At 43.5% G+C, this 14,699-nt stretch overlaps 1 protein-coding gene across 1 annotated transcript; it reads right to left on the reverse strand.

Moving 5' to 3' along the window:
- Positions 1 to 12,165: 12,165 nt before the first annotated feature.
- Positions 12,166 to 13,844, reverse strand: LOC117132688. Its single transcript, XM_033287503.1, has 3 exons — positions 12,671 to 13,844; positions 12,268 to 12,285; positions 12,166 to 12,170 (listed from the first exon to the last, which is right to left on the reverse strand). The coding sequence occupies exons 1-3, from the start codon at positions 13,842 to 13,844 to the stop codon at positions 12,166 to 12,168; spliced, it is 1,197 nt and encodes a 398-aa protein (XP_033143394.1).
- Positions 13,845 to 14,699: the final 855 nt, after the last annotated feature.

Here is a 14,699-nt window from a genome sequence, read left to right on the forward strand (position 1 = left end):
CTTCATCCTAACTCCTATGAGATTTATTCAATTTCTTAGTGATTCTCCATTACTTTATGTATCAAAATCAAGCTTCTTACATCGCGATTCATCCTGGTTTGATTAGAATAACAAGGAAGCTATCATATTCCCAAACATGAAAACTAGGATCACCTGATTTGAAAGTTGGATAGCTTCTTCATCCTAACTCCAATGAGATTTATTCAACTTTCTAGTGATTCTCCATTAATTTATGTATCAAAATCAAGCTTCTTACATCGCGATTCATCCTGGTTTGATTAGAATGACAAGGAAGCTGTCATTTTCCCAAACATGATAATTGGGATCACCTGATTTGAAAGTGGGATAGCTTCTTCATCCTAACTCCTATGAGATTTATTCAATTTCTTAGTGATTCTCCATTACTTTATTTATCAAAATCAAGCTTCTTACATCGCGATTCATCCTGGTTTGATTAGAATGACAAGGAAGCTGTCATATTCCCAAACATGAAAACTGGGATCACATGATTTGAAAGTGGGATAGCTTCTTCATCCTAACTCCTATGAGATTTATTCAATTTCTTAGTGATTCTCCATTACTTTATTTATCAAAATCAAGCTTCTTACATCGCGATTCATCCTGGTTTGATTAGAATGACAAGGAAGCTGTCATATTCCCAAACATGAAAACTGGGATCACATGATTTGAAAGTTGGATAGCTTCTTCATCCTAACTCCAATGAGATTTATTCAACTTTCTAGTGATTCTCCATTAATTTATGTATCAAAATCAAGCTTCTTACATCGCGATTCATCCTGGTTTGATTATAATGACAAAGAAGCTGTCATATTCCCAAACAGGAAAACTGGGATCACCTGATTTGAAAGTGGGGTAGCTTCTTCATCCTAACTCCTATGAGATTTATTAAATTTCTTACTGATTCTCCATTACTTTATGTATCAAAATCAAGCTTCTTACATCGCGATTCATCCTGGTTTGATTAGAATGACAAGGAAGCTGTCATATTCCCAAACATGAAAACTGGAATCACCTGATTTGAAAGTTGGATAGCTTCTTCATCCTAACTCCAATGAGATTTATTCAACTTCCTAGTGATTCTCCATTACTTTATGTATCAAAATAAAGCTTCTTACATCGCGATTCATCCGGTTTTGATTAGAATGACAAGGAAGCTGTCATATTCCCAAACAGGAAAACTGGGATCACCTGATTTGAAAGTGGGATAGCTTCTTCATCCTAACTCCTATGAGATTTATTCAATTTCTCAGTGATTCTCCATTACTTTACGTATCAAAATCAAGCTTCTTACATCGCGATTCATCCTGGTTTGATTAGAATAACAAGGAAGCTATCATATTCCTAAACATGAAAACTAGGATCACCTGATTTGAAAGTTGGATAGCTTCTTCTTCCTAACTCCAATGAGATTTATTCAACTTTCTAGTGATTCTCCATTAATTTATGTATCAAAATCAAGCTTCTTACATCGCGATTCATCCTGGTTTGATTAGAATGACAAGGAAGCTGTCATTTTCCCAAACATGATAACTGGGATCACCTGATTTGAAAGTGGGATAGCTTCTTCATCCTAACTCCTATGAGATTTATTTAACTTCCTAGTGATTCTCCATTACTTTATATATCAAAAATCAAGCTTCTTACATCGCGATTCATCCTGGTTTGATTAGAATGATGAGGAAGCTGTCATATTCCCAAACTGGAAAACTGGGATCACCTGATTTGAAACTGGGTTAGCTTCTTCATCCTAACTCCTATGAGATTTATTGAACTTCCTAGTGATTCTCCATTACTTTATATATCAAAATCAAGCTTCTTACGTTGCGATTCATCCTGGTTTGATTAGAATGAAACGGAAGCTGTCATATTCCTAAACAGGAAAACTGGGATCACCTGATTTGAAAGTGGGATAGATTCTTCATCCTAACTCCTATGAGATTTATTCAACTTCCTAGTGATTCTCCATTACTTTATATATCAAAATCAAGCTTCTTACATAGCGATTCATCCTGGTTTGATTAGAATGACAAGGAAGCTTTCATATTCCCAAACAGGAAAATTGGGATCACCTGATTTGAAACTGGGAAAGCTTCTTCATCCTAACTCCTATGAGATTTATTTAACTTCCTAGTGATTCTCCATTACTTTATGTATCAAAATAAAGCTTCTTACATCGCGGTTCATCCTGTTTTGATTAGAATGACAAGGATGCTGTCATATTCCCAAACAGGAAAACTAGGATCACCTGATTTGAAAATGGGATAGCTTCTTCATCCTAACTCCTATGAGATTTATTCAATTTCTTAGTGATTCTCCATTACTTTATTTATCAAAATCAAACTTCTTACATCGCGATTCATCCTGGTTTGATTAGAATGACAAGGAAGCTGTCATATTCCCAAACATGAAAACTGGGATCACATGATTTGAAAGTTGGATAGCTTCTTCATCCTAACTCCAATGAGATTTATTCAACTTTCTAGTGATTCTCCATTAATTTATGTATCAAAATCAAGCTTCTTACATCGCGATTCATCCTGGTTTGATTACAATGACAAGGAAGCTGTCATATTCCCAAACAGGAAAACTGGGATCACCTGATTTGAAAGTGGGGTAGCTTCTTCATCCTAACTCCTATGAGATTTATTAAATTTCTTACTTATTCTCCATTACTTTATGTATCAAAATCAAGCTTCTTACATCGCGATTCATCCTGGTTTGATTAGAATGACAAGGAAGCTGTCATATTCCCAAACATGAAAACTGGAATCACCTGATTTGAAAGTTGGATAGCTTCTTCATCCTAACTCCAATGAGATTTATTCAACTTCCTAGTGATTCTCCATTACTTTATGTATCAAAATAAAGCTTCTTACATCGCGATTCATCCTGGTTTGATTAGAATGTCACGGAAGCTGTTATATTCCTAAACAGGAAAACTGGGATCACCTGATTTGAAAGCGGGATAGCTTCTTCATCCTAACTACTATTGTGGGAACCAAAATTCGCACTGTCGATTTCCGTTTAAATAAGGAAACTAGGAAAACCCTAATTTCCCAGAGGTCCCGGATCTCTGCGGGACCCAACGACAAGTGATCGAATATATGCGGAAGTCATGAAAAGATAACAAACGAGTTTAGAGAAAACAGTAGATCTTATTTCGAGTCCGCTTAAGAGCGTTGCGATCATTACAAGGGATCATAAAAGCTTTGGCCGCAAAGGCTGTCAGCGAGTTACTTAGTTCTAGCGGCCTAAAAGCTCAAACCTAATTGAGTCGCAGCTCGATAACAAAAGACGAAAAAGATATATAAAAGGTTTTTGATTGATTTCGGACTGAACCTTGTTAAAGGCTGCCTACGTACCCCTTTCGAGGATCAAGCCGAACGTAGTTCAATTGATAGAGCTGGACAAGAGATCGAACTGCCTGGGCGAGTTCGTCTAGTAATTGAGTGCCAGTCATAGAAACCGAACTTGTCAAGAATAAAGCCTAAAGTTTCTAAGTGCAAAGAATTCCGAGTCTAAAAAGTTCTCTCTCCCTTCTTGCTCCTTGCCTAGGACTCCTTATATACTAGCTCCAAGGTCGGTATACGCTTTTACTCTTCTGCCCTTAAGCCGTCATAGCATAAAAATGGAGATATTCCATTTTTCCCGATCTTCACAATTACCTACAAAACTTCCGTATTTATCCGCGGAAACTTGACATTTATCCTTCCTTGTGGGCCAAGCGTAAACCATGCTGTGGTTTACAGGCTTTTGGTTAGGAAAATCATAGGATGGGCCTCGAGTCGTGTTTTAGGTCCCTTTGGGCCGTCTTCCGACTCGACACGTTTACTACGAGTTTTCCGTGGTTTCTAATCCGCTAAGTTTGATCGATGAATTAGAATGGCGGGAAACATGGACTGAGCTTGCTACGGTCTTCGGGAGATGGCGTTCGAAGGTTTGACGAGAATGCAAGAACTGGTGTCGTATCGATGTTCGGAAAGGTTTAATCGCTACACAGCGACCGAATTTTGGCTCGAGCCCGGTCGCTTCGTAGCGACCGAGCGGGACGAGCGCTCGGTCGCTACGTAGCGACTGAGCTTTGGCTTGGGCTCGGTCGCTACGTAGCGACCGAGCGGGACGAGCGCTCGGTCGCTATGTAGCGATCGAGCTTGGCCGAGCTCGATCGCTATGTAGCGACCGAGCGGGACTGTAACACCCCCGAACCGTTCTAGGCATAGGTCAAACCACCGGCCAACAATCAAACAAGAACATGACCGACGGCCCGACCGTCTACCAAGGCTCAGGAGCGCTACAAGACGGGTTAACGGGCAATCCAGCCAAAGTTACAAAAAGTGCAATTTGTAACTAGGCCAGGCCGCCCACTAACACGTCCCGTCAGACCAAAGCCTAAGGCTTCTCAACCCGTACTCCAATCTGACGTTGTGTTAGCTCGGACAAGCTAATATCAGAACAACAAGGCAGTTTCACAAAACATTCGCTTTATTTATCTTATATAATATCTGGTTTACAATACACAAAATATTATACAAGTGGTGGCATGCCAAGAAAGCGAAAGTACATACTTATAGTCTGAAAGCGTCTTAAGCAAAAAGATGCAAATCTACACCAGCCAGCCTAGCCTCCCGCGCTTTCTACGAGCTCACTACTGGTCACCTGAAAACAACAACGAGTGAGGAGTGAGTAATCTAGCATTACTCAGCGAGTTACAATCCCCCACTAACAAATACAACCCCTCGCTATCCCACCCCAAACAATCTAAAGCGAGAGGTTCACCTAACAACACAATTTAATAACAATAAGCAATATTCAAAATACGCAGCGGTAAACCATAGCAAGATAACTAGCATTACGCTAATTACTAGCTTATCACCAAACTCAAACTCGATTTAAACCAGGGTTTAACAACCCAAAACACGATATAATATATATAACAAACTCGGGCCCTGGTGACGTTAGGTTCCTCCTTCACTATCGGCAATATCCTATCTTCCTACCACAAAGGCCAGAAGAAGGAACTTTCAACCGACCGCGGCCCACTGTCCTTCGGGTCACCGCGCGACAGCTGTCATATTCCCAAACATGAAAACTGGAATCACCTGATTTGAAAGTTGGATAGCTTCTTCATCCTAACTCCAATGAGATTTATTCAACTTCCTAGTGATTCTCCATTACTTTACGTATCAAAATAAAGCTTCTTACATCGCGATTCATCCTGGTTTGATTAGAATGTCACGGAAGCTGTTATATTCCTAAACAGGAAAACTGGGATCACCTGATTTGAAAGCGGGATAGCTTCTTCATCCTAACTACTATTGTGGGAATCAAAATTCGCACTGTCGATTTCCGTTTAAATAAGGAAACTAGGAAAACCCTAATTTCCCAGAGGTCCCGGATCTCTGCGGGACCCAACGACAAGTGATCGAATATATGCGGAAGTCATGAAAAGATAACAAACGAGTTTAGAGAAAACAGTAGATCTTATTTCGAGTCCGCTTAAGAGCGTTGCGATCATTACAAGGGATCATAAAAGCTTTGGCCGCAAAGGCTGTCAGCGAGTTACTTAGTTCTAGCGGCCTAAAAGCTCAAACCTAATTGAGTCGCAGCTCGATAACAAAAGACGAAAAAGATATATAAAAGGTTTTTGATTGATTTCGGACTGAACCTTGTTAAAGGCTGCCTACGTACCCCTTTCGAGGATCAAGCCGAACGTAGTTCAATTGATAGAGCTGGACAAGAGATCGAACTGCCTGGGCGAGTTCGTCTAGTAATTGAGTGCCAGTCATAGAAACCGAACTTGTCAAGAATAAAGCCTAAAGTTTCTAAGTGCAAAGAATTCCGAGTCTAAAAAGTTCTCTCTCCCTTCTTGCTCCTTGCCTAGGACTCCTTATATACTAGCTCCAAGGTCGGTATACGCTTTTACTCTTCTGCCCTTAAGCCGTCATAGCATAAAAATGGAGATATTCCATTTTTCCCGATCTTCACAATTACCTACAATACTTCCGTATTTATCCGCGGAAACTTGACATTTATCCTTCCTTGTGGGCCAAGCGTAAACCATGCTGTGGTTTACAGGCTTTTGGTTAGGAAAATCATAGGATGGGCCTCGAGTCGTGTTTTAGGTCCCTTTGGGCCGTCTTCCGACTCGACACGTTTACTACGAGTTTTCCGTGGTTTCTAATCCGCTAAGTTTGATCGATGAATTAGAATGGCGGGAAACATGGACTGAGCTTGCTACGGTCTTCGGGAGATGGCGTTCGAAGGTTTGACGAGAATGCAAGAACTGGTGTCGTATCGATGTTCGGAAAGGTTTAATCGCTACACAGCGACCGAATTTTGGCTCGAGCCCGGTCGCTTCGTAGCGACCGAGCGGGACGAGCGCTCGGTCGCTACGTAGCGACTGAGCTTTGGCTTGGGCTCGGTCGCTATGTAGCGATCGAGCTTGGCCGAGCTCGATCGCTATGTAGCGACCGAGCGGGACTGTAACACCCCCAAACCGTTCTAGGCATAGGTCAAACCACCGGCCAACAATCAAACAAGAACATGACCGACGGCCCGACCGTCTACCAAGGCTCAGGAGCGCTACAAGACGGGTTAACGGGCAATCCAGCCAAAGTTACAAAAAGTGCAATTTGTAACTAGGCCAGGCCGCCCACTAACACGTCCCGTCAGACCAAAGCCTAAGGCTTCTCAACCCGTACTCCAATCTGACGTTGTGTTAGCTCGGACAAGCTAATATCAGAACAACAAGGCAGTTTCACAAAACATTCGCTTTATTTATCTTATATAATATCTGGTTTACAATACACAAAATATTATACAAGTGGTGGCATGCCAAGAAAGCGAAAGTACATACTTATAGTCTGAAAGCGTCTTAAGCAAAAAGATGCAAATCTACACCAGCCAGCCTAGCCTCCCGCGCTTTCTACGAGCTCACTACTGGTCACCTGAAAACAACAACGAGTGAGGAGTGAGTAATCTAGCATTACTCAGCGAGTTACAATCCCCCACTAACAAATACAACCCCTCGCTATCCCACCCCAAACAATCTAAAGCGAGAGGTTCACCTAACAACACAATTTAATAACAATAAGCAATATTCAAAATACGCAGCGGTAAACCATAGCAAGATAACTAGCATTACGCTAATTACTAGCTTATCACCAAACTCAAACTCGATTTAAACCAGGGTTTAACAACCCAAAACACGATATAATATATATAACAAACTCGGGCCCTGGTGACGTTAGGTTCCTCCTTCACTATCGGCAATATCCTATCTTCCTACCACAAAGGCCAGAAGAAGGAACTTTCAACCGACCGCGGCCCACTGTCCTTCGGGTCACCGCGCGACAGCCCACAGTCCTTCGGGTCACTGTCCCATTACACCGTCGTGTAATACTCAGCCATAGTACATGACACCGTTCGTCTGAGTCTTCCCGATCCAGCGAATAAGGGGTTTCCTTGAACCCGCCGGGTACGAGGTCTGAAGGAACACTAACTCACCCCAATATGCCTAGCATTGTGGGTTACACAAATGCTATCGGCCAATATACGATTAATACTAAACCCGGTAAAAATAACACAAGGTTTCAAGTAATAATCACAACACAATCAACCACATTCCAGAATCTAGCATAAAGACTAATTCCAGAATACCTAACTATCCACAACTTAGCGATATCATCTAAGCATTCTGCATTCGCTAACTAACCAATCAACCTAACCATTAGCATGCTACTACGGTTCTCAAGCAATAACTAAGCATGCTATCAACTTAATCAACATAACCTCAATTATTAACTACTCAAACCGTTACTCAGTTAAACCTGGCCTCCTGCCATGATCCAACTTCCAAGTAACGGGACCCTGCATAAAAACAACTCAGCAATCAATTGATTATAACTCACTGTTTTTGGTTGACCGTGGCCTTGACCCCAAACCCGACTTCTGTGATCCGAACCCTTTCCCGACCTTCACAAGTAGACCCACGTCTGGACTGATCTTCACTTGAACTGGTCCCCACTAGAACTGATCTCTCTTCACTTGAACAGAATCTTCTCCAAGTGCTGACTCAAAATCGGCAGAGTAACTGTTCTCGAAAACTGCCTAAATCGCTCGAAAACTATCGAAACTCAAACTTTCTTTCTCTAGCTTTCTCTCTCACGTTTTTCTCTGAGTTTCAGGTGTGCTGGATGGTTTGAAATGAGCTGGGGTCGTGGGGTTTATATAGGATGCATCAACCAATCAGAAACAAGCCGTGTGGCAGCCCGTGTGTCGCCTCGCATGGCTCCGGACGCATGCGTCGCGGCACCTCGTGCTCCACATGTCTGATGGCATGACCAGGACATCATGCAGAGTGACACCATGCCCTCCAGATGTCTGATCCACGGCCTGACCTCATCCAGATTGACACTCAGCGCACACATGTCGCTCAGCATGCTCCGATCGCAGGTTTCGCGGCACCTCGTGCTTCAATCCCGTCGTGCTTGCTTCCCGTCCTGCTTAATTCCCGTCCTGCTTCCGACTTATAATGTCTTCAGAATAATATTTTACTGATACGAAGATATTCTGAGAAAACTTCGCGATGAAGAAACGTCAATCTTCAAAAACGTCGAGCTTCTAAACCGTCGTGCTTCAAAAATGTGATTCTTCCAAAACTGCCGTCTGATCAATCTAACACTTTTCTAACCATGGTCCAGCAGCTTATGGTTCACCCAAGATCAATTCTTCGACCATCCATTGCTCGCGGTAAAACTACTAAATAATAATATATTTTTTTTTCTTTTAAGGGTTTCTACATTCTCCCCCCGTTAACAGAATTCGTCCTCGAATTCTAAGGCTCTGAGGGGCCTCCTTCTTCCATTACAACGTCCTCTCGGAATAACTCCGGGTGATCGGTTTTAAATCTCGCTTCATCCTCCCAAGTAACATGAATCCTGTTTTGTCTTCCCCAGAACACTTGTACTTGAGCAATCTCACGATTTTTGAGCTTCCGAATACGCCGTTCTCCTAATCTGATTGGTCCTTCCGGATACGTAAGGTTTGTCTCCAACTCCTCGATTCTCTCGGGCTCAACAGTACTTGGATCCCGTATGTGTTTCCGAAGCATGGAAACATGGAATACTGGATGTAGATGCATATCTGCTGGCAGATCCAATCGGTAAGCTACCTCACCAACTTTCCCGATGATCTTATACGGACCAATGAACCTGACCGCAAGTTTCCCGACCTTGCCAAATCTGTCCTTCCCTTTCTGTGCAGTAACCTTCAAATAGACCCAATCTCCTATCTCAAAAGTTACTTCTCTTCTTGACTGGTCTGCGTACTTCTTCTGACGGTCTTGAGCCTTCTTCATGTTGGCCTGAATCGTCTCCAGTTTAATCATGGTCTCCTGAACAATAGGTGACCCAAACATTCTTCTTTCGCCCACTTCCGTCCAACACATAGGCGTCTTGCATGGCCTTCCGTATAATGCTTCATAAGGTGACATCCCTATGCTCGAATGATGACTGTTGTTATACGAGAACTCAACCAACGGTAAATGCTTCTCCCAAGTTCCTGCCCAATCGAGAATACACATACGCAGCATGTCCTCGATGGTCCGAATGGTCCTTTCCGTTTGGCCATCTGTTTCTGGATGGAACGCCGTGCTTCTGTACAGTTTAGTTCCCAAGGCTTCTTGTAGTGCTTCCCAGAATGATGCCGTGAACCTTGGATCGCGATCTGAGACGATGTCTGAGGGTACACCATGTAACTTCACGATTTGGTCGATGTACAGCTCGGCCAAAACTTCAACTTTATCAGTGTCCCGCATAGGCAACAAGTGTGTGACCTTGGTTAACCTATCCACAATCACCCATATCGAGTTGTTCGATCTACCTGGAGCAGTAGGTAATCCGGTGATGAAATCCATGGAAATAGAGTCCCATTTCCATTGAGGTATCGGAAGACTCTGCAACAATCCCCCTGGAACTTGATGTTCCACCTTGACTTGTTGACAAGTTGCACACTGAGCAACCCATTGTGCTACTGATCTCTTCATGCCCGGCCAATGGTAGTATCTTCTCACGTCTCGGTACATCTTTGAACTTCCAGGATGGATACTGAGTAAAGAATGATGTGCAATCCTTAGTATCTCATCTCTCAGCCCTTGTCCTTTAGGAACCGTGATCCTCCCATTAATTAGCAAGGTTCCGTCCTCCGCCAAGTAGTATCCCGCATTATTTGGCCCGGCTTGTCCTTTGAGTTCTTCAGCAATCTTCAGTAACTTCTCATCCTTAAGTTGTTCTTCTCGAATTCTCTGAATCAAGCTGGCCTGATTCACCGCTTGAAGTCCCAATGGCTCGCTTGTCTGCCCTTCCAAAACGACCAACTTCACTTGTTTCAACTCCTGGTTCAATAGCTCCACTTCTTTCTCTAAATCTGCGTCCAACTTTCTTCGACTTAAGGCGTCCGCAACAACATTCGCTTTACCAGGATGGTAGCGAATCCGTATGTCGTAGTCTGCCACAAACTCCATCCACCTACGCTGGCGCAGGTTGAGATCTGGCTGAGTGAAGAGGTATTTAAGACTTTGGTGGTCCGTGTATACCTCCACTTCTTCCCCGTACAAGTAAGATCTCCAAATTCGCAAAGCGAACACCACGGCCGCTAACTCCAAGTCATGTGTACTGTAGTTATCCTCATGCTTCCGTAGTTGTCGCGAAGCATATGCAATGACTCGCCCATCTTGCATAAGAACACAACCTAACCCAACGCGTGAAGCATCCGTGTAAACCGTGTAAGGTTTACCTTGCTCGGGCAAAGCTAACACAGGTGCGGTCGTGAGAGCTTCCTTCAACTTCTTGAATGCCCTCTCGGTTTCTTCCACCCATAAGAAAGGGACTCCTTTACCGGTAAGTTTAGTTAAAGGCTTTGCAATGGAGGAAAAGTCCTTAACAAACTTCCGATAATAGCCCGCAAGTCCGAGAAAACTCCTCACTTCTGTCACAGTGGTAGGTCGAGGCCATTCTCGTATGGCTTGGACCTTTTCTGGATCAGCAGCCACGCCCTCTCCTGATACTATGTGACCCAGAAATCCTATCTCTCTCTTCCAAAACGAGCACTTGCTGGACTTGGCAAATAGCTTCTGATTCCGTAACCTCTCCATAACCAGTCTCAGATGCTCTTTGTGCTCTTCCTTACTTTTCGAGTACACCAGGATGTCATCAATGAAAATGATCACGAACTTGTCGAGATAGTCGTGAAACACTTCATTCATCAAACGCATGAAAGCCGCAGGCGCGTTTGTGAGACCAAAGGGCATAACTACAAACTCGTACTGCCCATACCTCGTCCGAAACGCCGTCTTCATAATGTCTGACTTGGCAATAGGAATTTGGTGATACCCTGATGCCAAATCAATCTTCGAAAACCAACTAGCTCCCTTTAGTTGGTCTAACAACTCGTCTATCCTCGGAAGAGGATACTTATCTTTTATCGTGATGTTGTTGATACCACGATAATCGATACACAACCTCATGCTTCCATCCTTCTTCTTCACAAATAACACAGGAGCTCCCCAAGGTGAAGAGCTCGACCGGATGAATCCCTTTTCCAATAGATCTTCCAATTGTTTCTTTAGCTCGGCTAATTCCGCAGGTGCCATCCGATATGGTGCCTTAGCTATAGGTTTTGCTTCAGGCTCCAAAGTAATGGTAAAGGGATTACTCCGAGGTGGAGGTAATTCCTTTAGTGGTGCAAAGATATCCTCAAAATCTTGGACCACTTCTATGTCTTCGACCTTAACTTCATCATTAGTGGCTCCTCCACTAACCGATAAGGTCACCAAATATACATCCCCGTCTTGAAACAAATCTTGTACTCTCATCGCTGCTACTAAAGACACGGTCATACTAGGACTGATTCCATAGTATACCATCTCTGGTCGTTTACCTCTGCCGAACAACAACCTTCCCTTTCCACAGTCGATCTGAACTCCGTAGCTCGATAACCAATCCATTCCAAGGATTACCTCGTACCCTTTCAAAGGCACGACTAACAGATCTGCCACAAACTCTTTGCCTTGAATGACCAATGGAACATTCTTGATACACTGATTTGCTTGAAGGGTTCGGTCTGCGGGGGTCAAAACGGCCACGTCTATCCTGTCAACCACAAAACAATCCCAAAACCGGGCAGCTACTTCAGGGGTCACAAAACTATGTGTTGCCCCCGAGTCGAACAATACATGTGTGGGTTTACCAGCAACATGTATGGTTCCTGCCACAGTAATCCAAACAACAATATCTTAATCACAAAAATACTAATCAAAATTCTCACAACCATCAATCATCATCCTAAATTTCTAAACGCGCAACCTAGCGATCAAGCAATCTATACCTAACCAGCATACTAACTAGATTCCAACAACTAAATTTCCATTCAATAAAAAGAGGAGGTTAAGCACCCACAATACCTGTGATGGGACCGCTTGACGGTCCTGCATTGTCTGGGTTTTCTACACCTAAGGCATAAACTCTACTTCCTAGGTTTTGCTTCTTTGGTGCTGGCTCAATAGCTGGACGGCTAGGAGGAGCTCGGATTGCGAGAGGGGTTGCAGGGATTGGCTTGTTTGGACATGACGATGCATAATGGCCCTTCATACCGCAAGAGAAACAAGTAACATCTTCCATCCTTAAAGATGAATAACCCTGCTGGTTACTCCGTTGTCTGTTGGGACAAAACTTAGAAATATGTCCCGGTTGATCACATATGTAACACACCACAGTGTTACCACGATTGTTGGCTTGGCCTCCAAATCCTCGCCCTTTTCCTTTGTAAGATCTTGGACCCTTGTTGAAATTTGGCCTTTCTCCTTGGCTAAACTTGGTGTGTCCACCAGAATGTGGTAAGGTCTTCCTTTCAGCCTCCAATACAGTTTCAACATTAACAGCTTTTTCCACTAGCTCAGATAAGCTGCTAAAGTTGCTTCCAGCTAAACGACTTCCAAGCTCCGGCTTCAATCCGTACATAAAGTTACGGATCATAGTTGCTTCATCTTCACGCCCATCAAAGACATGTCGCCTCAACCTTGTGAACTCAGATTCGTAACTCCTCACTGGCCTATCTCCTTGAACAAGGTTCATGAACTGGCGCTCCAATCGATGCTTTGCTTCTGGAGGAAAGTATTTCCTCTCAAACTCTCCCTTGAACGACTCCCATGATGTGATGTTGTGTCCACGCTGTCTGTCTATGCTGTCCCACCATCCTGTGGCGTCGCCTTCCAAGTAGTACACAGCGATCTTCTTCTTATACTCCTCCGGGCACTCCATGGCTTCAAAATTCTTCTCCATCATAGTAATCCACTTGTCGGCCTCAATAGGATCGGATCCTCCTTTGAACTTGTAGGATCCAATGTTCTTCATGGTAGATAATAGCTTGGAAACTTCAGGGGGTTGAGTACGCCTGCCTTGGTTACCAAGTGCCTCGGTCATCACGTCATGTAAAAGCTTCAAGGTGTTTTCGGTTCCATGATCTTGTGGTCTTTCGGTGGCACGGTTCTGATCTGGCCTTGGGTTTGATTGAGCGGATTGATCATGTTGATGTCTCTGGTCCCAATTATGACTTGGGCCAATACTCGCCAAACTGTCATCTCTCACTCTAGTCCTGTTACCGTAAACAGGAAAAGATCTTGTTCTCTGCAGAGGGCTCCTATCGTGTCCAAACATCTCACTAATGCCATTTCCATTATCCTGATCTGACAATCCTCCGCCTGTCCAATCCATACCCTCTCCCCATATCCGACCTCGTCCATCATCACCTGTCCCGCGATTAGCCATCTGCACACAAAAAAAAGGGTAAGTCATATTCCTACCACGGGAAGCGGCTGGTTTCCTAATCATCTTTTTGCGACTCCTTTGACTCGATAAAACCGTTAAAAAAAGCACTTGTGTCACGCATGGACGAAACCATGCTCTGATACCACCTCTGTAACACCCCCGAACCGTTCTAGGCATAGGTCAAACCACCGGCCAACAATCAAACAAGAACATGACCGACGGCCCGACCGTCTACCAAGGCTCAGGAGCGCTACAAGACGGGTTAACGGGCAATCCAGCCAAAGTTACAAAAAGTGCAATTTGTAACTAGGCCAGGCCGCCCACTAACACGTCCCGTCAGACCAAAGCCTAAGGCTTCTCAACCCGTACTCCAATCTGACGTTGTGTTAGCTCGGACAAGCTAATATCAGAACAACAAGGCAGTTTCACAAAACATTCGCTTTATTTATCTTATATAATATCTGGTTTACAATACACAAAATATTATACAAGTGGTGGCATGCCAAGAAAGCGAAAGTACATACTTATAGTCTGAAAGCGTCTTAAGCAAAAAGATGCAAATCTACACCAGCCAGCCTAGCCTCCCGCGCTTTCTACGAGCTCACTACTGGTCACCTGAAAACAACAACGAGTGAGGAGTGAGTAATCTAGCATTACTCAGCGAGTTACAATCCCCCACTAACAAATACAACCCCTCGCTATCCCACCCCAAACAATCTAAAGCGAGAGGTTCACCTAACAACACAATTTAATAACAATAAGCAATATTCAAAATACGCAGCGGTAAACCATAGCAAGATAACTAGCATTACGCTAATTACTAGCTTATCACCAAACTCAAACTCGATTTAAACC

This window comes from Brassica rapa, chromosome A03 (genome assembly GCF_000309985.2).
Source record: "Brassica rapa cultivar Chiifu-401-42 chromosome A03, CAAS_Brap_v3.01, whole genome shotgun sequence".
Taxonomy (NCBI): domain Eukaryota; kingdom Viridiplantae; phylum Streptophyta; class Magnoliopsida; order Brassicales; family Brassicaceae; genus Brassica; species Brassica rapa.